This window comes from Bubalus kerabau, chromosome 4 (assembly GCF_029407905.1).
Source record: "Bubalus kerabau isolate K-KA32 ecotype Philippines breed swamp buffalo chromosome 4, PCC_UOA_SB_1v2, whole genome shotgun sequence".
In the NCBI taxonomy this organism is placed as follows: Eukaryota; Metazoa; Chordata; class Mammalia; order Artiodactyla; family Bovidae; genus Bubalus; species Bubalus kerabau.
The window spans coordinates 43,384,384-43,411,343 of NC_073627.1; the positions used below are offsets into that span (position 1 = coordinate 43,384,384).

Sequence of the window (26,960 nt, forward strand, 5' to 3'; positions counted from 1 at the left end):
GAGAACTGTGTGCTCAAGCTTGTGGTTAATCTCACCTCACATTTAAAAAAGGGCAAAATAGAGGAACTCCCATCTATTCAAGTTGCATCATTAAACTGGTTGAGAGGTTCAGGGTTACTTTTAGCTGGCAGCAGTTTGGTCTTTGTAGTGTGCTAGCTCTCACTCGGAGTGGTTTCAAGGGGAGTCACCTATTGAGGTTTTCCCAGACTCCTGGCACTTAAGGCGTTTCTGTCTCCCACCCAGGTCAACCCTAAAGAACTTTTTAGTTTCACGTCCAACAGTAGAAACTTTGCATTATCCTTATATTAAAGGTCCCAAGAATAGCCTGTAAAGTGATTTCTATGGTGGTGGTGGTTTAGTCGCTAAGTCCTCTCCGACCTTTTGCGACTCCATGAACTGTAGCCTGCCAGGCTCCTCTGTCCATGGGTTTTCCCAGGCAGGAATACTGGAGTGGGTTGCCATTTCCTTCTCCAGGGGAACTTCCAGACTCAGGGATCAAACCCACATCTCCTGCTTGGCAGGCAGATTCTTTACCACTGAGTCAGATAATCTTAAATCTAATTTATTATTTTAACAGTTTCCTCTGTTACCAAATCAAATTTGCATTTTAACTTTTCCGTTTTGTGTTGGTTCTAGGTGGTGTACTGAAAAAAGCATACACCCCCGCCCCAATATAGTGGTTTTACTGCTTTGTTACAAAGTCTATAGAATTAAATCAACCGTTTACTTACTTTTTTTTTTTTTTTTTTTTTTGACCTTGTAGAGGGAGGAGGGCAGCATATGGGGTCATAGTTCCCAGATCAGGGTTGTAACCAGTCCTCCCCTGCAGTGGAAGCCAGGTGTTTTAACCACTGGACCACCAGGGAAGTACCTGCACTTTACCTTTTACCAAAAAAAAAAAAAAAAAAAGGGAGGTGGAATGAATAATCTGAAAATGGGTAACCAGTGGCAAAATAAGTGTGAACAATACTTTAAAAGAGATAATGGAAGCAACCCACATGTACATTAAGGGATACATGGATAAACATAATGTGGTCTGGGATACAACTGAATATTTTTCAGCTGTAAAAAGGAAGGAAATTCTGACATATGCTACAACGTGGATGAAGTTTGAAGACATCATTCTGAGTGAAATAGGCCAGTGACAAAGTACAAGAACTGTGATTCCACTTACATGGAGGACTTGAGCATAAGTAGTCTGGTTGCCAGGGTTTGGAGGAAGAGAATGAGAAGTCTGTGTCTGATGGGTACAGAGTTTCATTTGAGGAAGAAGAAAAAGTTATGGGGATGGATGGTGGAGAGAGCTGCACAACAGAGTGAATATTTAATGGCACTGAACTGTACACTTAAAAATGGTTAAAATGGCAAATTTTATATATGTTTAACTACAGTTAAAAGATTAAACAGAATTTAAAAGGCAGAGCTTCTGAGCTTTGCAGGGGAAAGGAGTTTTGAATCTTGTTTAGAAGTTTGGAATCTAGTGTACACATTTCTTTTCCTACTAATTAGTGTCTTGGGGGTACATTTGACTTTTTTCTTAAACTGTAAAATGAAGACACTGTGGTTCTGACCCCAGAGGATCATAAAAGATGATGTGTGTGGTAGGTAACAATTTACAAACGATAAACTCCTGCACAGAAAAATGGGTAAATTGAAGTTAAACAAAAACTAAACGGCTGCCATTCATTGACCACTTGCCTCTGTGCTGAGTTTAGTGTGTGTGTTATTATCTCATTTAATCATCACACCCACCCTCTGAACTAATTTATTCTGTTTACAGATAATGAAGCTGAGGCTTTAAGTATTTGCTAATAAATGCCAAAACTGTCCTTAGAATCCAGATGTTTCCTAGGCCAGTGCTCAAAACCACTGTAGAAATGGTCTTCTGTCTTAGCAATTGCAAAGTTACTTTTAAGACCTATAGTCTTAGAAATTCTCTTTAACTGCTGACATCTTCAACTTAGGAGTGAAAAACATATTTGCTCCACTTAGAGTTTTGCTCCTAAGGTAGGCAGTCTTCTCAAGAGTCCTCAGATTATTTCTCTTTCATTTTTGTCTCTCTCTTGCCACTTTTTTTTTCTTGAGAGAGTCTTGTTAATGTTCACTTCTTCTAAAGTGTATTTATTAGTATTGCCTTAGCCATCGTGTTTAATTTATATTTACGGTATTGCCCAGTCCATCATCATTTAAAAATCTTTAAAGACCATTCCAAATAAAACCCTGAATTTTGTTAACTTAAACATGCCCATTTTTGGTTCCTAACACAAAAGTTTTAAATTTGGGGTCCATGGTTACTAAAGCTATGAACTGGCTTTAGAAGTTTAATGAACTCCTTGAGATCATATGGAAATATTGGGTAGATACATATATTTTAAAAAATCAGGTTCTCAAAGTGATGTGATCTTATAGAAGGTGAAGAATCTCCTTCCTAAAGAGAAGTATGGGCTCTGAGGCCTGGTTTAGTAAAAACTTAGCTACTGTGAGCATTTCCCTGTAGTGCCAGATATATAAATAGCAGTGATGAATGGGAGCAACTAAAAGGTTAAGAGTTAATTAAGGTCCTTAAGTGAAGACCAAATTTTAATTGTCTGTTTGGGGAAGGGAGTACACCTGAGTTCTCTTAGCCCAATGGTTCTCTTGTCTCTGCTGACGACCCACTCATAAGAGCTTTTCTTCCTTTTCTCATTGCTGCATTGGATTTGCTCTGGGTTTAGAACCAGGTAAACCGTGTAACAAATCCTATGAGAACTGTGTCAGCATAAAAAGACTTCAAGAAGATCTTAGGGGCTTTCCTATGAAGAAAGTTAATGACCTTTAGAGGAGGGCCTTTGGGATAACTAGTTTGGTGATTTCACATGCTCTTTCTTATTTCTTGACTTTTAATTGTGGTATGTATATACATATAGGTGAAATTAGAGAATAGTGTGGGTATTACTGTGTTTATTGGGAATTCTATCGTTATGAGATTAAGGCCTTTCCTTACCTTCGTGTAAAACTCACCAAATATACTGTTATTTCTTATGTGCTCAGTGAAGAACATTAAGGAGTGATTGAATTAACTCCAGAAGCAAAAAATAGTTACTGTTGTGTTAATCCTACTAGAAAAATATATGTGAGCAACCCGGAGCAGCATCTAATCAAACTTCAAGAGTGTGGGATCAGACTACTCAAATGATCCTGAAATTCCATACCCTTGCAGAGTCTACACGTGGTTTCATATACAACAAAATTTGAACATCTGAAAAATACATGAGCCTATTTTTTTTTTTTTTTTGGAACCTGTGTTATTTTTAGAGAGCCAACATTCAATCTCTGAGAAGTGAATTCGCTAAGCAAGGGGCCAAGGTTTTTCTGGTGTTATTGTTATAAGCCAAACAAATAGCTTATCCACAAACAGGTGACTGTTTTTGTGTCCTGAAAAGTTCAGGGAAGGATCAAGAACTAGTAGATAGAACGCTGGCAAGGGCTGTCATTAAAAGAGTTCCCATTATGAAAACCACTGATCAGAAGTCTGGAAACTTGAATGTTTGAGACATTGCTTGATTTGTTCATGAGGTGACCTTGAGCTTTTTATCCTTGATCCAAAATACTTGTATTTATTTACTTGGTTGCATATATAAGTTTGACTTCCTAGCTTCACATGAGTGCTTTCAGAAGCTTGAGCTCAGCAACAGAGAGCATATTGAGATAATTATCTAAAAGGTACCTTTCATAAAATTGAAAGATAGAAGCAGTTTTATTTTTTGTGTTTATAATACTAATGCTCTTTTAGTTCTGCAAGTAATTTCACACGTGCTCTTCTCTGAACTTAAGCTTGTGTCAAAATCACCTGGATGGTTTATTAAAACACAGGTTGCTGCCCACACTCCCAGAGTTTCTGATTCTGTAGGTCTGGGGTGAGACTAGAAAATTTCAATTCCTAACAAGTTCCTAGAGGATGCTGGTGATGCTGATCCAGGGACCACACTTTGGGAACCACTGCCTTCAAGTATTCCCGTGAGGCAGATTGGGTAAGTCATCATTCACACTTTGTAAAGTAAATAAACTGAAAAATCAAAATGGTGAAGTGATTGGCACAGGGGTTACATGATTTGTTCTTGGTAGAACTGAAACTAGAACCAGCATTTCCTGTCTCCAAATCTAGAACTCTTAACACTGCTGCGAAGTCCTGATGCATATGTCTTTGTATCTATGTGGGAACATTTCTTTAGATAAAATTCTAGCAGTGGAATTTCTGGGTCTGATGATATGTATGTGTTAAAATTTTGATACATGCTGCCAAGCTTTGCAGTTTGCTTTGCCAATTAGCTCTTACCAGCTTATATACTTACATAGGTGTCTTCACCAACCCTGGTAATATTAATAATGATACTAGATAGCAGTTAATTTTTTACTGAGCTCTTACTGTGGGCCAGGCATTGTTTTGAGCACCATGCATATTATCTCATTCTCTGTTCTTAACAACGTTGACTTAGGTGTTATCCTCGATTACAGATGAGAGGCACAGAGATGTTAAGTCATTTGTCTGAGATAATACAGCCAAGATGCAAACACAGGCAGCCTCAACCCAGGACCCCTGCTCTTAAACACTCCTTTGCATTTCCCTTACTATTGAAGAGCTTTAGGATCCTTTTGTATTTTTATTGGTCTTGTGCATTTTTCTTCTGTGATTTGCATGTTATTTTTCTATTGGCATTTGTTTTTTTCCTTTCTCATGTATTATTCTGTATATTCTGAATATGTTTAACAATTATTTTCCTGGCTCTAGTGCTTGTTTTTTCATTTTGTATCTTGTATAAAAGTTTTTAACTTTTATGTAGTAAAATCTGTCAATAATTTTATGATTTTTCTATCTGGCTTTTTAAAAAACTCTTCCCATCCACTCCCAAGATTATAAAAGTACTCTTTTGTATTTTTCTAGTGTGTCTACCAGAGAAGGCAATGGCACCCCACTTCAGCACTCTTGCCTAGAAAATCCCATGGACGGAGGGGCCCGGTGGGCTGCCGTCTATGGGGTCACTAGGAGTTGGACACGACTGAGCAACTTCGCTTTATTTTTTCACTTTCATGCATTGGAGAAGGAAATGGCAACCCACTCCAGTGTTCTTGCCTGAAGGGTCCCAGGGACGGGGGAGCCTGGTGGGCTGCCGTCTATGGGGTCGCACAGAGTCAGACACGACTGAAGCGACGCAGCAGCAGCAGCAGCAGTGTGTCTACACTGTAAAACTATTTCACTTTTTAAAACTGGAATTTATCTTTACAGACAGACTTGGAGATAATGTGAATCCAGTTCCAGATGCCGCAATAAAGTGAATGTGACACTAAAGCGGGTTACACAAATTTTTTGGTTTCCCAGTGCATATAAAAGTTATGTATACACCATAGTCTACTAAGTGTGTAACAAAAAGCAGTACTTACCTTAATTATAAAATGCTTTATTCCAAAAAAAAAAAAAAGCTAACCATCATCTGAGCCTTCAGCAAGTCTTGATGTTTTTGGTAGTGGAGGGTTTGAAATATTTCGAGAAATACCAAAATTTGACACAGAGACATGAAGTGAGCGAATGCTGTTGAAAAAATGGCACAAATAGACTTGTTCTACATAGGGTTGCCACAAACCTTCCATTATTGTTTTTTTTAAGTGGTATCTGCAAAACGCAGTAAAGTGAAACACAATGAAACAAGACACACTGTTTTTATTGTATGAAGTAGAGCTCTAACCTCACCTTTTTTCCAAATGGATAGTTGTTGAGTCCAGTACCATTTATTTAGTCCAGTCTCACTTCCCTGTTTTGAAATGCTATTCATATTATATATTAAAATATATATATTAAAAAGTTTTCGCTCATACACCACTACCACACTGTTACTTAATATAGATTTAGTAGACATTTTGATATCTTGCATCGCAAGGCCTCCCTCAGTGTGTGTGTGTTTTACTATCTTAGCTACCCTTGCTTATTTTCCAGATAAGTCTTAGAAACAACTTGCCAAATCCTACTTTTAAAAATCCTGTTGGGATTTTGATTTAAATTGTACTGAACTAGTTTTGGGGAGAATTAACAGCTTTACAGAATGAGCCTTCCCGATGAAGAATGTGATATGTGTTTGTTTATTCACTGTTTTTAAAATGCCCTTCATTTAAATTTTACACTTTTCCTCATATAGCAGTTAGACATTTCTTATTAGGTATATTCATGGGTAGTTGTTTATAAAGTTTTTGTTGTTCTTGTGAATAAGCTCTTCTTTCCCATGACTTTTTCTAATTAGTCCCTATAGGTGTGTAGTAAAACTGCTTTTTATATTTGCTTTTATACCAGACCACCTAGCTGAACTCTTGGTCCTTATATCGAATAGATATTTTAGTTAATTTTCTTGACTTTACTGAGTGGATGATTATATCATCTGTAAATGAGTTTTCTCTGAGTGTAACTCTTTGTTGCTTCAGCATAGGCTTTAGTGTGTTAAAGAGTAGCAATGCTCCTGGTCTTGTTTTCCATTGTAAAAGGGATACTTTTTATGTTTTCTGAATAGATGTACTGTGTGCTATAAGTTCCAGCATAGATCACTTATCAAGCTGAGGGCATTTCCTACTATTCCTAATTTCAAATATTTTAAAATTAGATACAGATACTGAATTTGATTAGATGTTTTTTGGCCCTCTATTGGAAGGATAATATTTCCCCCTTTCTTGGCAATGCAGTGACATAACTGAGTTGGGAAAGTTGAATCGTCCTTTAAAGCTGTTTGCATTACTTGTTAACATACTGCTGGAATTGGTTTACTAACACTTTTAAGATTTTTTTCTCAGATATTTGTTGAATCTTTGGTGTTATCTTTGTCCAGCTGGTATATGATCTGTAGAATGATTTAGGTATAGTCTCCCATCTTTTTCTAGCTCTAAAGCAGTTCTTTAGTGGCAATTCTGTACTTTAAAAGCCTAGAACCAAGAGGTCCTACTCTAAGTGTTATAATTTTATGAAATTGTTTTGCCTTTATATTTTTTAACTTCCTTGTTCTATTTAATAAGTGTCTTTATCATCTTTGCTACTTTAAAATCTAGATTTCTCCTCTCAGAAATGGACAAAACATAGTTATAATAATTGGTAATTCAGTTACTGAAGCCACACATTCATATATGATTTAAGAGCTTTTTATCTCTGGTTGGTGGGTAAAGAGACTAATAATAATGTTGATAGTTTTTAAAGACATGAGATGTCTCTTTGATTTTGAATCAATACCATTTTCATGATTGTTTCTGATCCTTAAATAGGTAGGTAATATAGCTTTAAAAGGTAAAATATTGTGTAAAGTGTGATCATTTAAGTTTGCATCAAGTGTATTAATCTAGTGTTACGGTCTTCAAATACAAAGAAGTTAATTTTCGATTGTCAGAGTGAAAGGTACATTTGTGTTTTTATTAGTAGTAATAACTTTGTGTGACTTTACCCACACTTAGGCTGCTTTGAAGTAAGTAGAGCAATAATTGGCTTGGAACAGAGGGGGAGAAAGCCCTCAACTTTGGCCATTAACTGCATAAAGATGAGCAGGAATAGTGAGGTCGTGATGCACTCAAGTCAAGATTTCTTTGATAAAGTCTTGATGAATTTTTTTTTTCTAAATTACTGTTCTTCAGATTGTGTGCTCACTTGTAATCACTCCTGAAATGGGGCAATTTCTGTAGATTTACAGAGAAACCATTGCCCAAAGCCAGATAATTAAGGATGTTGTCATTTTCTGGCTCCAAGAGCTGTTGGATCTCGGAGTAATAGAAGGGCTAAACTGCAGATCCTCTTGCTCTGTCCCTTCTTGGGTTTCTCCAGTAAATGTGAATCTTCTTAATTACCGTATGTAAAATTGCCTTGGGACTAGAGAATAGTGGTGTAGATGCTATCACACAATGTTTCTGAATTCCTGTGTGCGTGCATGCTCAGTCGTGTCTGATTCTTTGCGACCTGTAGCCCTCCAGGCTCCTCTGTCCATGGGATTATCCACGCAAGAATACTGGAGTGAGTGGCCATTTCCTCCTCCAGGAGATCTTCCCCACCCAGGGATCGAAAGAACCACCATGTCTTGCATTGGTCAGTGGATTCTTTACTACTGAACCACCTGGGAAGCCCTTCTGGATTACTAAGATGAAAGCAAATTAATAATAATAATTAGTATCCTAACTACTTTCAGATAGATTTAGCTTTGCATTGTTAGAATTATACAGGATGTTGCTTCCACTAACGTAATTAGGTTTAACTTGAAGAAATATGCTAAAAGCATCAAGGCGTTTTTTAGGTGTTCCTGTGATTTGGAAAGGATGTAGTAAATGATTTATAAATAGATTGCTAGTACTGCACACCAAAGGGCTTATTTGGGCTCACTTCCTTTTTGCAGGTTGTGGGAATTTGGCCACTCTTGTTTTCTGCATTAATCTGTTTTCAGAGGGCTGTGACCCTTCTTTTAGTCACCTGAGGGATTTGGCGTTAGTTGTGTGTCTGTTAAAACTACAGAATCCAGAGGCTTGAATTACTCTCCAGTAAAGAGAAACCTCAGTGTTAGCCTGTACTAGAGTAGGGTTTTTTTTTTTTAATTGTAAGTTCGGTTTTCCAGTTATAGAAGACACAGAATTATTAGTTTGTTTTTTTTAATAATGACATTTTTTAAAATGGTTCAAATTGTTGCTTGTGTTTTTTGGGGGAGTAATATCTGCCTCATTTCATTAGTGCTAGGGCTAGAGATAGTTAATAAGAAAGAAAAATTAAAATTTCAGTTATGATTGTTGCTTTCATCATTTGTACTTAATGTTTACTGACAAAGATTCATGTGGCTATTCATGATCCGTAACAGCATATTTCAAGCCCTAACAATTCTAACTGTGGACTTCACATTGCTTGTCTTCTGTGGTGTCTGTATTCTTAAAACTTAATGCCACAGACAGGCCTGTTTACAACCTAAGAAATGTCAACAAAAGGCTGAACAGGTTTATGAGCTTAGCTTCTTAGTTGCGTGTCTCATCTTTGTTCTTTAAATTTTGTATAATAAAAGCCAATTGATCTTCATAAGGAATATTGATATTCATAAGGAATAAATTGAATATGAGTATTTCTCATTTTTCTTCACTGATTTTAAATAAGTATCACTTATAGAGCTCTTAAGAGAGATGTCATTTCTTTGGAACTCTCCTCTGTTCCAGGCATCTTTAAATTACTGTGTTTCTCTCAAAGTTAATATATCCAGTTCTTATGAACACCAAAAAAATTTTAATTTGCTATTATTATATCATCTTTATTTGGGGGGAAAATTTAGTTTGAGAAGTGGGAACATCTATGAGGTAATGTGAATTCTCAGTGTCAGTTTTTCTTCCCAGGAAGGGAGTGAAACAGATTCTGACAGTGTATGAAACTGAACTTTTTGGTCATTCCTTTGACCAGATTTGGTGTAGGTCATTTTATCAACCCCACCTCTGTGATGCTCATTCCTCCCCAGTGAAATTTCACACTCAATTCTTAAAGTATCCCTTTCATTAAATATTCTATTTAGAAATTCTTAAAAGGTATCTTGGACCACTCGTTCAGTGTCTTGTCACTTGTTACTGTGGCTGATAGTAATAGTCTGGTGTGTGGAATGAAATAGACTTGAGTTTCAATCAGTTTCACCACCTACAGGCTGAGCGACCTTCAACTTATAACCACCATGAAACTTGGTTTCCCCACCAATAAAAATGGAGCTTATAGTGTCTATTAATATTAATTAATGTAGTTAATTGGGCTTCCCAAGTGGCGCTAGTGGTAAAAGACTCACGATTGCAGGTCATGGGGGTCGGCTCAATTCTTGCCTAGAGAATCCCATGACAGAGGAGCCTGCAGCTACAGACCATGTACGCGAGATAGTTAATAATGTAAATTATAAAGTACTGCAAACCGTAAACACTCAGTAAATGACAGCTAGTATGTTTGCCCTTTTGAACGTGAACCAGAGTATAGGAGAAAGAATTAAGAGTGGTACGACAGCCTGGTAGGAGAAGTTCCATCATTTGCATCATTGTCATATTCTGGGCAAAGGGTGGGATGTACAAAGAAATGCAAGACATGGTTCCTGTGGCCAGGATACTCAGTCTGTTGAGAGATATAAGACAGATTAATTAAAGGATAAATAAGAACACAATTCAGCTAAGTGCCAGACGAATGGTGCGATTGGTGCTCTAAGTATTCAGAGGACAAAAAGTTATTGTAAGTGAGCCGATTAGTAAAGATTTTACGGTAGAATTTGACTTCTGACCTTCATTTCTGGCCCTCTTACATGTCTTGATTAGTATAAGCAGAGGTAAAGGGTACTTCAGCCATGAGAGAAAAGGAAGACTGATGTAGCAGATGTCACAGCCATAAAGAGTCAGTGAATGACTGCTGTTAATCATTTGTGGTAGGAAGGAGAAATCCAGAAAGACTTTTGTAAAGACCGATCATGCTCTTTAGAAAATAGCTCTGAGCATATTTTGGATATATCATGTGGGCAGAATTTTAATCAAGTTTTTATCGAGTACCCACAGACTACACAGCACAGTAACCAGCATTTGCAGACTCTACATAGCTTATTTAGGAAGGCTGCCAATTTTACAAAGGCTGTTGTTGAATCAGTACCAGTGGCTGGGAGTGCACTGTGAAATCCCCATAGGCAGCATGAGAACAGAAATCACGAAACTATCTGCTAGTGGTTTTATGGTTAAAAAGAAAGGAAGAAGGGAAGAGGGGAGGAAAGAAACACATTCAAGTAACCCAAAGCAAAACCTCATTCCCTGCTTTCTCTAGGTGCTGAGCTCGAGATATGGTTACATCAGCACCATGTGGTGGGCAGGGTGGCTCCCATTGGCACAGAGAGAGGGCTTGTGATATTTACAGTGGAGTGAGCTATCAGGGGAAGGGTGTGCTGATTTTGTTCTTAATGGCTTGGCTACCAGTTTAATGGCCTGGTTGTCAATTAATGGTTCATCTTATTTAGCGTTCTATAAGCAATGTATGGAGAAGGCAATGGCAAGGTACAGCCCCTTAGTTTTAAGTACACATAGAAAAACCATCCTAGTGGACAGGAGGCTCTTTTACACGTATATGAGTAAGCCTATGATCAAACATCAATTAATAAAGGCCAAGTCTCATCACAAGGAAACATTTTTTCTATTTCTTTAATTTTGTATCTATACGAGATGATGGATGTTCACTGAACTTATTGCGATAATCATTTCATGATTTATTTAAGTCCAGTCATCATGCTGTACAGTGTGCCAATTATATCTCAGTAAAACTGAAAACAAACCAAAAACTAAAAAATAAAGACCAAGAATTGTATAAATGCCAGGTTACACAAGGCCCAAAGTATGATAGTTTAGTAATACTGATTCAAAGACAAGTAACTGTAGCTACTGAAAATTCAGCAGATTGTGCCTTGTTATGCTCTCCTGCACTGAGAAAAATGGCAAACTGGGACTCTATATATTTCCATTTCGTGATTCTAACTAAATAAATTTAAACCTGGTGTAATTTTTTCTCCCCAAAGTTAAAGAAACACTGATGATTGTAGACTGGCTTGTTATGATCTCTTCTTACTTTATTTCTTACCTCCTTGGAAATATATTTGAGCACATCTGTTGAGAAACCTACCTTAGTCTTGGCTCTTAATGGGTTTGGGGCCTGTTCACTTTTGTGTCTCACCTGTGGTCCATCTCAGTTATGATGGAAGTCCACTGTGCTCACACTGCTGGACGTCTTCATTGCCATTTTAGACACTTGGAGAAGTTCTCAGCAAGGTTATATGCCTTTTAGTCTGAAAATGATGATGTCGTAAGAATGTTTACGATGCTTTTTAAAGAAATGACAACACCTAATCTCTCCCTCAATTAAAGTCAAAATCAACCAGAAAATATTGAATATCGGTGCTCTTCTTTATGGCAGTCTTGCAAGTCAATTTGGGGACATTTTTCAAAGGGAGAGTCTCTGTGCTTTAAAAACTTGCCTACCTGATGCACTGTCAAGTTGATAATGTCTCATTCTTTACCACCCACTCAGCTTAAAAGTGAACTTGTCCTGAGTGAGAGATTTTCTTAATGGAACTGGTCTTACTGGTACTTAAAATCAACAAAGCAAAAGTATTGGTTCTTTTTTTAATATTTCAGATAATGCATGCTTATGATAGAAACATCCGAAATCCTCCTCTCCCCCAAAAGCATTACCCTTATTCTTATTTTCCGAAGATGTTTACTATTCTGTTAATATCCACAATTTTCTCTGTATGTATATCCTTTTAAAAATGCGATTGTCTTCTATCATCTGCTTTGTAATCTGTTGTTTTTTTTTTCACTAAGCATATTAGGAACATCCTGCCATTGTCCTCAAATGCGTTTCTTTCATATCCTTTCTGAGAGTTATTTGTTTTCCATAGAACTGAATTCTGCCCTATTGTTGCACATTTTGATTGTGTTCAGTTTTTTTGCAGTTATAAACAAAGCCTCACCGAATGAATATCCTTGTGTCTAAATCTTTGCACATGTCCCTGAAGGAAATACCCTAAAATTCAATTCTGGGATTGCCAGACCACAGGGTATACCTATCTCTAGAACTTTTGGTACAGACTGCCAATTTGCTCACCAAAAATGTTGTACCTGTCTACAATTTTAGTAACTGTACCTCCACCAATTTAGTAATTCATTTTCATAGTGCTCCTGAAATAATAAAAAGTAAAATCAAGGTAGAAGCAATTTTATCCTTCAATTCATCTGAACCAATTGAAGACTCAGGAAAATTGATCCTTATTTGTCTTTCCTATCAGGAATTGCTTTCATACCCAGTCACTGATGGAAAATAATTTGTAAGGTATTTGAGTAGAACTTGTCAGAAGATGAAATAATAGTACATTGATAAGATGAGGGAAAAACTAATTATCCGTAGATGGTGTTGAATATACATGTAGTGTTTGTGAATTTGGGTTTGCGCCCCGTGTTGTTTTTTTAATTCTAAAATCATCACCATTTTTGATTTAGGGATTTTTGAGCTAAAAGATAACTGACTGACTTAGGGTCCTGAAGCAAATTAACCTTGAACAGCATTTCATTGTTTTCTGTTTAGGAAGTGTTAAGAGGCATTGAGATTTCCTAAAATTCTGTCTTACTAAGGATTGCTGCTGCTGCTGTTCAGTTGCTCAGTGGTGTCTGAATCTTTGCAACCCCATGGACTGCAGCATGCCAGGCTTCCCTGTCCTTCACTATCTCCCCGAGTTTGCTCAGATTCATGTCCATGATGCCATCCAACCATCTAAAAAAATGATAATATATATTAGTTTGTTAATGCTTGTAACTAAACTTGTGAAGTTAGAATTTCCTCATCTGGTTTGTAAAAGCCAGTGTATATTTCCCAAAGTTGGAGAGAGAAACTTTTTAGGGAACAAGCCATTTAAAATCTTGGGAAAAAAAAAAAAAAGTTTTCATCTTTAAGGCTTTTTGAGTATTGAATATAGGAGAAAGGAGAAGAGTTGTATGCATTTCCTAAAGCTCTTAAAGAATCTTACTTTGAATGTCCGTGCAGATCTAAACAGTATCCAGAGGGGCTTCTGGCCCACTTAAAGAAAAAAAGACGGGAAGGAGAAAAGAATGTTAGAACGCAGGTCACACTTGCCTGCTGGATTCATTAGCATTGGTTGCCTGCCTCTGTTTGAAACTGAGCTCTCTCCTTAATTAAGGTGTGTGTTTAAATCACAGGCAGAGAAAGTTTTGGGGTGAAGTTTCACTGTTTTGTAGTGGCAGCAGTCCTGGACATGCTGCTGGAACACAGAGGATGAGTTCAGCACCTTCTCTACAGATAGTTATCGCTGGCCACAGCTTGTCTCTTTTACATAGCGAGCCTTTGTTCACTGGAGAGTGGACGTCTGTGGGTTGGCCAGTCCAACTCCTGTCGGAGACTGAAGGTGACTGATAAGGAGTCCAAAGGTCACAATGGACCAGTATGGGGTCAATCTGGCTTTAAGGGGGGAAAGGGAGGCGTCAAAAATTGAATTGCCTTGTGAGAAATGTTCAGTTCATCAGCTTCAGCCTTTCAGCTTCAATCAGAGAAAAGCCACCAGCTGTCTCTCAGTCCAAAGGAGCAGGAAAGAAACAAAACGTTATTTAAAGGGTGTGATTTAATTGAACTGGATTGCGTTAGGGCTTTCACTCCAGGGACGATTTCTGTGGCGCTGTCACTCTGCTCTGCGTACTGTGAGGCAGCAGATAACTAGATCAAAAACCGAAGGTAGTCCGCAGTCACTCGGGTCTTTTGTTGGATTTCAGAATGAAACGTCAGATGAGCTTCAGGTATTTCACTTGCTAACATCACATTTTGGCCTGTTATTAGAACGTGGTGGGCCACAAAATAGGAAAGGCAAATAATATTTGCATTTCTAATTTGGTCTGCTGCTTTTTAATTAAATTGGCTTTTACTAGGTATTTTGCTAACTTCTGAATTCAGATACTACAAATAGGTGATCACCAACCTAATTAAAAGTCTGCTGCTGCTACTGCTGCTGAGTCACTTCAGTCGTGTCCGACTCTGTGCGACCCCATAGACAGCAGCCCACCAGGCTCCCCCGTCCCTGGGATTCTCCAGGCAAGAACACTGGAGTGGGTTGCCATTTCCTTCTCCAATGCACGAAAGTGAAAAGTGAAAGTGAAGTCGCTCAGTCGTGTCCGACTCTTAGCTACCCCATGGACTGCGACCTACCAGGCTCCTCCATACATGGGATTTTCCAGGCAGGAGTACTGGAGTGAGGTGCCATTGCCTTCTCTGAATTAAAAGTCTACTTGTTAATAATTGTCCTTTAAGTTAGCAGTGGTCTTTGTATGCAGTCATTGAGGTTGTAAGCTATTGTCCTTGTCCTCTAGTCTAGTGGAAAGACTGCGAGCAGAACTAGCTACATAATTTGCAGGGCCCAGCAGCCAATGAAAATAGGGGCCCCCGTTCAAAAAGCATCAGAGCATTGAAGCAAGTGCAAGGCCCTTTCAAGCACCGACTTAATGTGGCTGCACAAGTCACACATCCATGAAATGGGCCGTGACCTTGGGTATGAAATTAAATAGACTCACAGTTGGTCAGAACTTTGCTACTTATTCCACTTGCTACCTATTCTTTGCTACTAATTTGTGTCTTTCTGAACCTGTTTCGCTTTCCATTTTCTATCTTCCTTTTCTGTCTGTTCCTGTTCTGTTCCATCCTCTCACCAAAGTTGGAGAACTTGCAGAAAGAATTGGGAGTACGTATACTCTGTCTGTAGTCCATGTGAACACATTCTGTAATACTATTTCCTTCCATTTCGCTGGTGAAACAAACAAGATTAGGATTTTCTCTAAGGGAAGGTAATCGATTTAACTAAAATTAAATATTCTGTGTTAAAGTTTAAAAAGTGCTTTCATAATTAACATTTGATTCAAACAATTCACTTTTGAGGTAGCACCCCCTCACACACATTTTATATCAGTAGATCAGAAAAGTAGGCTTCAGAGAGGTTAAGAGAATTTTTTCAAGGTCAGCCAGGTGATAAGTGAGATTCCAGTCCACCCCTTCTCATGTAGTGCTTCCTCACTACTTCATTCTGCCTCTGCAGTTTCTGTGAGACCAAGGGTTAGGTAACAGTAACTTACTTTCTCAAAATTGATCTGATTTACAGAATTTTCTGCCAGTTTTCCAAAACCTCACTACTTCATTCTGCCTCTGCAGTTTCTGTGAGACCAAGGGTTAGGTAACAGTAACTTACTTTCTCAAAATTGATCTGATTTACAGAATTTTCTGCCAGTTTTCCAAAAATAACTGCTGGGATATAATGATTAATATTTGCAACAAGTTTTTACTTCTTTTATTGCCTATAACCCTTTGAAGTAATATTTTTGCATCATTTTAAAGGAAAGACATTGACGTTCAAAGAGATTAAATGACTTGTTCAGGTTATGTAACTAATAAATTCAAGAGCAGTGACTAACATCCAAGTCCTCTTTATATCTCATGCTTTTTTACTGTGCTATATTTACTCTGATTAATTTTGTATCTCTACTTGGTAAATACCTGTTCATTCGTGTATTGATCACGTACAATGTTCTAGGCACTGGGAATGATCCAAAAAGACTAACTCTGAGCTCTTAGAACTTACATTCCAGAATGTAAATAAACTATTGTAACTAATTAGCTTATGATACAGTTATAAATAAAAAGTAAAGCAAAACAAAAAATGAAAAGTAACCTGGAAGGAATGCTGCTTTAGAGAAAATGGTCAGTAAACTGATAAAATTTTTGAGCTGCAAATTAAAGGGTAGACATTTGGTATAAATAAATAAAATCATTTCTTAGGTATGACAGGCAATCTAAATAAACAATATGAGGCAACTGTATTTATGAACATAATAGGAACAGATAAAGATTGCGAACTTAAACAAACATTAGCCTTCATGGTAGTTATACATTGACTTTAATCCTCTCTCCCATGTAGCATGGATTCTAAAATCATAAGATCAAAAAAAACTAAATCTAGTCATTTCCTTCATGCTGAGTCACTAGCACATAAAGCAGTGTTTAATGTATTAGTGATGTTTGTTTTGATAGATTGTTCACACTGTTAGAATACAAGGACTGTAACGGCATGCTGCATGACATGGCATGCTCTGGGTAGCTATTAAAAAATTCCAGAGTATCCAGTAGGTTTAGGGAAGCAAAACTTCACTAGTCAGATTTGACTTTAATGAATTTGAAAATCTTGTCCAAAATCTTCTATTGTGCTGAAATCCTTTTGTATCTGGTACTCCAGGGCTTCAGTAGGTAAACTTCAGCCTAATGCTTGGGAATCTTTGTGATATAAGCAAGTTGATTGTAGAGGGATTTCCATAGGAAAGGAGGCAGCGTTATGGGGCAGGTAAGAGGGTCTTTTCATAGGATTTGCCTGTTGTGTGCTTTAGAATGGCAGGAGTCCAAAGTATTATATTAATAGAAGACCCTTAGAAAGTCCCAGCCTTATCTATTCATGTGGGTTTCCTCTGGCTTCAAAGTTAAATCCAAGCACCAGTCATTCAGTGTTTGGCTCTTGTTAAAGCTGAGTTGTTATCTGCTAAAAGATGACAGGGTGGGAGGTGGGTACTGTTGATTCCCAATTGCCCATCTCTTCAGGGCAACTATTAATAAAGTTTCCTTTAATCCAGAGTTTTAGACTAAGTTTATGAATACAGTGAAATCACTTGAAAAAGTGGGTCTGTAGATCAATGATTAGTACATTTATTTCTCTGCAGGAAAAAGCCATAGTTTTCACTAAATCCTCAAAGGAATGTAATGACCTTGCCCTCACCCCAAATTAAGAACCTGGAATAGACTGTTGTGGGCATTTGACTTAGAAACTAAGTAAGGTGTTTTTAAGCTATTTAACCTTACCAGTGAGATTCATTTATCCATTTTTAAACAAACACTCATGATTTTCCCACAGTGAAAGATTTTGACCTACCATTTTCTCTCTATTGAGGATTATGCGGCCTTTTGAATTCTCTCTGTCTGATAATCTTGGAGTAGATAATCTAAGAATGGTATTTGCGTAAAGAAAACAGAATATTGCTGTAAAGCCTGAATGTTTGTATTCTTCAGCAAATAGTCACAACCTATTTGGTGAGTGAAAAGAGGAGCAGTTCTGGTGTACAGTATTTCTGGTGCTTTGCACTCTAGGAAGGCAGAAATGACTTAAAGTTGTTGCTTTGAAGGAAAGTTGTCAGAAGAATTAGGAGAATTTCTAAATACATTTAATCCAGATACTTATTAAATTATAAAGAGCTCGTTGAGAGGTTTGAGGACCGCTGCCCTGGGCTGAGATATTTAGTGGAATGAGTGTGCTCTTTGTGTTGTGTTCTGAGGGTCAAGAATTCGCCAACCCGTTAAACCATTCTTTGCTATTAATGCCAGTTTCCACAGCCTACAATGTATAGTTACAAATTCTTAGAACTGTGAGCAATCAAATGTTATGTGGCATTTTTGCTTTTTTGCCATCTCATGCTATTTATTTATTTAGGCCCTTAACCAGTGCATCTTTGCTGTGGCCAAAAAAAAAAAAAATCTGCATTTTGCATGTAAAGCCACGAGAAAACTCAGATCAGTTTCTCTGTCTTAGAAATAAAACACCCTTTAGAAATGAAACTATTTATTTAAATCTTAGTATTTTTTCCTCCAAAAGGATTATTTCAGTGTCAGTTGAGAATATTTAAATGCAGTTATTTTTCATTGAGTAGGATTTTAATGCAGAGGAAACAAGAGTGGAGTTTTTTCACAATTCATCCTATTTAAAATATTAAATATGTATCTTATGTTGCTTTTAGTTTAGAAGTATATACTAGAAAATGAATATACAAATATGGTATATAAGCTGTATGTTTGTTTTCTCTTTACTGACTGTTCTTTAAATATGTCACTGTAGAAATGTTCAAATATGTATGAAGAGAAAAAGCATTCTAAATGTTGCCTTTTTAGCATTGACCATGAAACTGAAAAAAATGTAGGCCTCTTCAGTGACACTAAAAACTTTGGGAAAACATCCAACATCTGCTTATCTTTCCTGCAGTGGAAATGTTCATAATTGCAATGTGCAGTTTCCTTTGAATGAAAATAAATAGATTTCTCTTTGTTATACTTGCATTTCAGAAGCATGTTTACTGAATTCTTTAAATGTATTTAATTTTTTTCCCTGACAGTTGGGGAGGTACCAAAAACATCTGATTGTTATTAGGGTCTTCTTAGCTTTCTTTCAAGGGCAATTGTGTTTTTCTTTAAGATATTTTCCTAAGGCTCTTTGTTTTGAGTCCAGGTTTAGGGTCCCCTTACAGAATATGTGCACCCAAGGAGATTCCTCTGTTACCTGCATTACCATGTCCTTGACACACTTCAACACAATCTTTATTATAAAATCCCTGTTCCATAAGCTTTTTCTTTTTAAATACACAAGTCAGTTTTGTCCCCGTTTGGTTCTTTCTTTGCTGAATGGTGGTCTAAGAGGCTGTCAGCTAGACCTTGCTGGAGGACTATACCAGGCAGACCCTGGTGTTTTTGACACCAGGGAATTCCCAAGTTGAAACCTATTTGTTCCAGTTCCCAGGAGACCAAACGGCTGACTATTTTACCCTGTTGACCTAGACAGCTCTTTGGCTGAGGCATGGTGACCAGTCCTGGCTAGTGAGTTACCTTTGCTTTAGTCGTGACTATGGTGAAGTTATGTATGGTAGAGACTGTTGTATGCATACTAGAGGTTATACTTCTGTTCACAGTGAAATACAATTGAGCATTGGTTGCTCTGTTGGTTTCCAAGGAATGCGTGCATCAATACAGGGTTGCTTTTGTGTGTGTCTTTCCCCCTCAGCTGAGGAAGTAACCCCACTGTTGTGACCCTAAGCCTAGGACTGAGTCTCCTATCTTTAGTGGGGCCTGCATACCTTGTCTAAATATAGCGAGTTGTGGACTTGGCTGATATGGAAAGAGACAGTAGAATGACCTTAGCTGGTCTTCATTACTAGTGTTACAATTATATTTAAAGAAACAGAACTATTCCGGTTCTGCCTATAGGTAAAGATGCTTTTTCCAGCTACTCAGCTTCCTTGGGAAAAAGTTTTATGCACTAAACCAAAAAATTTGTTTTAAAAGCTAAAGTGAATCACTTCAGAAAGAAACCAGGAGTCCATTCCATATGAAAACATGCCTAAGGGGCAGTTTCCTTTTCTATTTCTTTGACCAAAACTTAACATTTCTTCAGAGTTTCAAAGATAAAGCCTAAGCTTCATGTACTTTAGGATAATAACTTGTCTTTATATAATTCTGACACTTGTTAACTTAGAAACCTTGCACAAACTTTCTGTCAACTAGTGACTAAAGTTTGTGCATCTTTTTCTTTTTTAATTGATCAACACTCAAGTAGGGGAGGGATGGGATTCCATTTGCAGAAAAAATTTCCAATGGAAGCAGGAATCCAGTGAACACATTAACTATTTGGTTACTAAGAAGGAGAAGTCTATAGCATTTAATGTCATTTAATGTGCTGTTGTGACCTAACATTTTAGGGGAATTCTTTGAGAGTTACTTCTGCTATGAAAAACCTAGTTGGTCTTTTTGACTGATTAATACGATAAAAATAAAGTGATCTCCTCTTGAACTAATGGAATGCTTTTTACAGTTGCTAGTGGTAATCTCCTAAAATTACAAACTTTAAAAGCTTATAATGTTGTTTGAGAAAAATGAAATATGATTGCCTCACGTCATATTATACAATTCAGTGGTGACAGAGCAAAAACTCTAGGTCACCTGTGAGTCCCTTGCTTTTTCCTCCTCTCTACCTTTACATGTTTCCATACAGCAGGTGAGATACTAACCTTCTCTTTTATAAATAGAGAATCTGCCTAAACTGCTAAAACTGACTTAGTGGCACCAAACCAGGTGTAAAGTGAGATTAGAAAATCCTGGTCAGCTGAGTCCTGGCCAGGTGTGCCCCTGGTGCCTCCTCCAAGTCAGTGAAAATATGACCTCAGAACTGGAAATCTATTTGTAGAAAGGTTTGATACAGCCACCTCATCACAATTTTTTATCATCGTTTACTCTGACACCTTGTTTAGTGTTATGATCCCACTTATAGAAGAGAAATAAGAAACAAAGTTAGCTGGCTGTTACAACATGGCAGCTTTACTGTGATTTAGGTATATTCCCCAGGTTTACTATGATCCCATCCTCTGGATAGTCTGTGGTTCATCTTTAATACAAATTCTTTTTAAGTTCTTCAGAGCTATGTTTTACACAACTATTGGTTTTAGAGATGAGGAGATTAGCTATCTGTGAGAGCTGTCTTCTCATCAGTTCAGTTCAGTTCAGTCGCTCAGTCGTGTCCAAATCTTTGCGACCCCATGAATCGCAGCACACCAGGCCTCCTTCCATCACCAACTCCCGGAGTTTACTCAAACTCATGTCCATCGAGTTGGTAATGCCATCCAGCCATCTCATCCTCTGTCGTCCCCTTCTCCTCCTGCCCCCAATCCTTCCCAGCATCAGAGTCTTTTCTAATGAGTCAACTCTTTGCATAAGGTGGCCAGAGTATTGGAGTTTCACCTTTAGCATCAGTCCTTCCAATGAACAGCCAGGACTGATCTCCCTTAGAATGGACTGGTTGGATCTCCTTGCAGTCCAAGGGACTCTCAAGAGTCTTCTCCAACACCACAGTTCAAAAGCATCAATTCTTCGGCGCTCAGCTTTCTTCACAGTCCAAATCTCATATCCATACGTGACCACTGGAAAAACCATAGCCTTGAGTAGATGGACCTTTGTTGGCAAAGTAATGTCTCTGCTTTTCAATATGCTATCTAGGTTGGTCATAACTTTTCTTCCAAGGAGTAAGCGTCTTTTAATTTCATGGCTGCAATCACTATCTGCAGTGATTTTGGAGTCCCAAAAAATAAAGTCTGCCACTGTTTCCACTCTTTCCCCATCTATTTGCCATGAAGTGATGGGACCAGATGCCATGATCTTAGTGTTCTGAATGTTGAGCTTTAGGCCAACTTTTTCACTCTCCTCTTTCACTTTCATCAAGAGGCTCTTTAGTTCTTCTTCACTTTCTGGCATAAGGGTGGTGTCATCTGCATATCTGAGGTGATTGATATTTCTCCCGACAATCTTGATTCCAGCTTGTGCTTCTTCCAGCCCAGTGTTTCTCATGATGTACTCTGCATATAAGTTAAATAAGCAGGGTGACAATATACAGCCTTGACATACTCCTTTTCCTATTTGGAACCAGTCTGTTGTTCCATGTCCAGTTCTACCTGTTGCTTCCTGACCTGCATATAGGTTTCTCAAGAGGCAGGTCAGGTGGTCTGGTATTCCCATCTCTTGAAGAATTTTCCACAGTTTCTTGTGATCCACACAGTCAAAGGCTTTGGCATAGTCAATAAAACAGAAATAGATGTTTTTCTGGAACTCTCTTGCTTTTTCGATGATCCAGCAGATGTTGGCAATTTGATCTCTGGTTCCTCTGCCTTTTCTAAAACTATCTTAAACATCTGGAAGTTCACGGTTCACATACTGCTGAAGCCTGGCTTGCAGAATTTTGAGCATTACTTTACTAGTGTGTGAGATGAGTGCAATTGTGCAGTAGTTTGAGCATTCTTTGGCATTGCCTTTCTTTGAGATTAGAATGAAAACTGACCTTTTCCAGTCCTGTGGCCACTGCTGAGTTTTCCAAATTTGCTGGCATATATAGTGCAGCACTTTCACAGCATCATCTTTCAGGATTTGAAACAGCTCAACTGGGATTCCATCACCTCCACTAGCTTTGTTTGTAGTGATGCTTTCTAAGGCCCACCTGACTTCACATTCCAGGATGTCTGGCTCTAGGTGAGTGATCACACCATCGTGATTATCTTGGTCATGAAGATCTTTTTTGTACAGTTCTTCTGTGTATTCTTGCCACCTGTTCTTAATATGTCTTCTCATAGATTGTCTTTAATAATCTAACTTAATTTAACTGAGAGCCAAAGAGATTTAGTATTACTGGCCTAACAGTTCTTCACTGATGTCCTGTTCTAATATAATATAGATGAATTTGTAAAATTCACTTGCCTTCTCTTGATTGAAGTCAGCTTCTGGTTTCTGATTCATTTTTTGCTTGTTATATTATGTGCAGACAGTTAACCTTGCTTTCTTTATGATCGGTTGAAAATGGTGGGTTTAGAACTTAGTTGCATTATCTTCCGTTTAACTTGACCCCTGACTATATCGTCAGTCTATTGTCATATCCCTTGAGTAGGGGATAAGGAAGGAGAGAAGTCTTTTGTGTAAAAGCATTCTCCTCAGCTGTTCTTCCTTGATGCTGGAAGTTTGGTGCCTGGCAGGAAATGATATAGACATGAGTGATAACAAAGTGACGTGAGGAAGAATTGCCTGTAAGTTTCCCTGGCTTGTGCAGGATGATGGGCTGTCAGCTGGCAGATAGGTTAAGGCAAATTTGATCTCCAAATCTGAGGATTAACAAAGTAAAACAAGAAAAATCTGAGATAGTGAAGAAAAAGAAAAACCTGTTTTGAGAAAAGTTTGGGCAGAAGCAGGTGGTATAAAAGTTAATATCCATGTAAATAAGACTTTTTTTTTTTTTTTTTTTTTGACCCTCCTGGGTGAGAGAGTAAAGCAATGAGATTTGTTAAAGGAAAGGATCTGTCTGCAGAATCAGGAGATGCAAAAGAAAAAGATATTCTTGGATTGCAAGGAATTGGCACATATCAAATCTTTCTTTTTTAGACTTTCGTACAATATAAGTTTTAAGTAAAATTTCCATCTGTACCAAAAAATAAACTAGACAAATATCCCCAAGATATCCATCTTCTCTTCATTCCCGTTAGCTCACTGACTGACTACCTTGTCTCCTTCTTGCGTGGAACACTTAAGTAATATCTGTTTCTCTCTTTCTAAGTCTCAACCCCTTCCAGTCCATTCTCCATGCTGTAGTTCGAAGAATCTTTCTGGTAATGCAAACTTTGGATTTCTATCATCCTCAGGGTTAAAGTCCAAATTCTTTGGCAAGTCATAGAAGACCTTTTCAACCTATGACCTACTTACCTCTGTCCATATTTACTGCAACCCTGCCTCTTATTCTTCCACCATATAGTAAGATTATATGAGCAATTTGGGTGGCTTTAGCCAAACAAGTTTATATAAACCTACAGATTATTAGCTCCATTGTCATGTCAGCAGTAAAGGGAGCTCACATAAGACTTAGAAGAGGCTACTGTGCCTGAATAAGAAGTTTCTAAAATCTTTTGTAGTGAACTCACTCAGAAGGCAGATGCTGGACGGTAACTCATCCAGCACACTCAACTTCTCAGAAAACGGAAGTTCAAGATAGAACACCAGCTAGAACTTTGTAAGAACTCTGCAAGTTGAAAGTTCTGTGAATAGAAGTTCCCTTCTTTGCATCAGGAGTGATGGAAGGCTGCAAAGAACACTCACACAGCCTGTGTACACACAGACACCAGAGAAGAGGTTTTGTTTTAATTTTTTAATTGGAGGATAATTGCTTTAAAGTGTTGCATTAGTTTCTACTGTACCACAATGTGAATCAGCTACAAGTACACATATATACCCTTCCTGTTGAGCCTCCTCTCTCCCACCCCGATCCCACCCCTCTAGGTCACCACAAAGCACGGAGCTGAGCTTCCTGTGTTACACAGCAGCCTCCTGCTAGCTGTCTTATTTATACATGGTAGTGCATGTGTGTTGGGTTTCCCAGGTGACTCGGTGGTAAAGAATCCACCTGCAAATGCAAGAGACACAGGAGACGTGGGTCAGCTCCCAGGTCGGAAAGATCCCCTGGAGGAGAAAATGGCAACCTACTCCAGTACATTCTTGCCTGGGGAATTCCATGGGCAGAGGAGCCTGGTGGGCTACAGTCCATAAGGTTGCAAAGAGTCGGACACAACTGAGTATGCACACAGCTAGTGCATATACGTCAGTGCTACTCAGAGGTTTTATAGTGAGTGACTTTCATACTTCATTAGACTTCAAAGTGGACGTGAGTCTTTAGCATCATTTCCGTTGTCATTTTCAGATCACATTTGTTAAATACTCCATACATAGTATTAAGACTGGGCACTATATAAAGCAGCGTGCATGAACTTTCACTGCCTTACACACGAAAAAAGCCAAGAGTGTAGACCTAGGAATATACATCTCATTAAACAGAAACAAAGCTTAACAATACACCAAAGCAAGGCGGTGGAACAAATGAACAGGTGTATTATCTTGGCCTTTACATGAATTTTTCTGTACATGATAAGCATTTTTATTTGGAATTGAAACAAGAAGGGAGGAGTAGGGCAGCTTGCTTCCCACTCAAATTTTTATACAGTAGGTTGTGCCCTCTCTCTTCTACCACAGAGAGAGAAGCTCTCTGCAAAGAAATAGCGGTGCTGCTGACAAAGAACCTTGATCACTTGAAATGGACAGAAGGGCAGCTTGGGTCATCCTTTGCCTAGCACACATTGCTGATGGCAAAGCCTTTGGGGCAGAGAGGTGGCTCATAAATGAGGAACTTATCTAAGAAACTGCAGCTTTCTCAGCCCTGAGGGTACTAATTGTTGGTTTCATCACAGCTCACTTTCTCTCAAGCCCCACCCATCACTTCAGAGAACTTGTTGAGGACAGCTTGACTTTTTCAAGTCTCCTTTCAGTGGTAGATGTCTGAAAACACAGCTTACGCAAAACATCTGTGTGCTTGACTGTGTTCCCACGGTGTGTTTTCCTGTATTGCCCTCTCCCCTCCTTTTTGGGGTCCTTTTTTAAAATTAAAAACACAGGATAAGAATCATTAAAAAGATATTTGCAAAAAGAAATTGCCACCTCAAAGCCACCATTCTTACAAGTAGCCATTTTCACTCCTGCCATGTTACCTTCCCATTCTTTACACGCATAGCTTTTTGCCTGGTTATATCCTTTTTCTTAAGCCAAAGTTCAGATACTTGGCCATTCAGTCACTTCCCTGTTTTCTTGCCCCTGATCCCAGCATCATCTCTTGGATTTTGGTCTTGAGTTACCGAAAGGGCATTGCAGCTTATCAGCATTTTGTCAGTGAGTCCTAGTTCTCTTATTTTCCTTTCCTAGATCCTAGTAGTTTTTAGAATGTGGCTAAGATCCAACTTTTATCTTTAAAAGTGAGATATATATGTGTAGGCTTTTTAATTTTCTTAACGTCTAAAAACTGCTGTTTTAAAGTATGTTGATTTTCAAGGCACATTGCTGTGCCCACCCCATGGCAACCTGGAGTAGGAAAAAACATATCTACAAACTAGAAATACTGATTTGCTGCATTAAGTATATTTATTAAAATGTTAAGATAAGCATGTAAAAATAGAAAATATATTCTTTACCATGGTAGATGAGAAGAAAGGAAATATACAAGAAAAGCAAAAACTGAGTAAATGAACAAGTTAGTCCATATATCAGTATTTATCATAAATATAAATAAGCATATAAATTCACATATGCTCAGTTGTGTCTGACTCTTTGTGACCCTTTGGACTGTAACCCACCAGGCTCGATTCATACAGCCCCCATAAAAGGAGAAAAAAGAATCTGCACCTTTAAGAATACCTTGAGAGACTTCCCTAGTGGTCCAGTGGCTAAGACTCTGTGCTTCCAATGCAGAGGGCCCAGGTTCGATCCCTGGTCAGGGAACTAGATCCCACATGCCACAGGTAAGATCCAGCTCAGCCAAATAAATAAATAAAAATTAATTAATTAAACTTTTTTAGAAAGAAAACTTAAAAAAAAAAAGAGTACCTTCAGCCACCTTTCTGTTAGACATGCTGTGGTCCCCTGTGCTTAGATATTTAAAGAGTAGCCCTCTATGGTATGTAGGGTCCCCTAAGGACTGAAAAAGTCCACAAGACTTACATACAGCCTTGCTAGCTATTTGTTGCCATGTAAGAAGATAAAAGGATTGCGGCTTTCCTTCCAATCACTGTGCAAAAGAGAATTGCTCCTGGCAGTTAGAAATCATTTCCTTTTGTTCCTTATGTTTTCCTGTGTCCTGAGTTACATCATGGGGTAGTTCTGGGACCTAACTCAGCCAGTACCTAAAAACATCGAGGCAGTTGGTGTAGGATCGTTCCTATATTGGAGCAGGTATGTGATGATTTATCATTTTTCCCTCCAGCACATTTAAACACATATGAAATTTAAATTTACTCTTGGATCATTTTGATTTAAATATTTTCCTCTTTTTCCAAATCCAAATATTTGGAATTCTCATTGCTTCATATTGCGTTCTGGAGTATTGCAAAATACCACTGTGTGATCTCTTGGTCCCTAGCCCTCTGATTTCTCATGAATGCTCTCTGGAAAATAAGGAAGAAGGTGCTGTAGATCATTGCTTTCTTCCTAAGTTTATTCAAAAAGGTACATCTAGTGTATTTGAAAA

The 26,960-nt window shown here is 38.1% G+C and overlaps 1 protein-coding gene and 1 non-coding gene across 6 annotated transcripts in view; both read left to right on the forward strand.

Moving 5' to 3' along the window:
* The window catches only part of SSH2 (slingshot protein phosphatase 2), a 246,769-nt gene that overhangs the window by 144,758 nt on the left and 75,051 nt on the right, over positions 1-26,960 (forward strand). The window contains exon 1 of one of the 5 annotated variants that reach the window (XM_055577067.1): positions 12,197-14,322. The exons of the other annotated variants lie outside the window; for them this stretch is intronic. Coding sequence (XP_055433042.1) covers positions 14,300-14,322 — 23 coding nt within the window. The 5' untranslated portion in view covers positions 12,197-14,299. Of the gene's footprint in view, positions 1-12,196; positions 14,323-26,960 lie in introns of those variants that run through there. 5 annotated transcript variants of the gene reach the window in all.
* TRNAG-UCC (transfer RNA glycine (anticodon UCC)) lies at positions 26,143-26,215 on the forward strand. The gene has a single exon. It is a non-coding gene; the product is annotated as a tRNA-Gly (tRNA).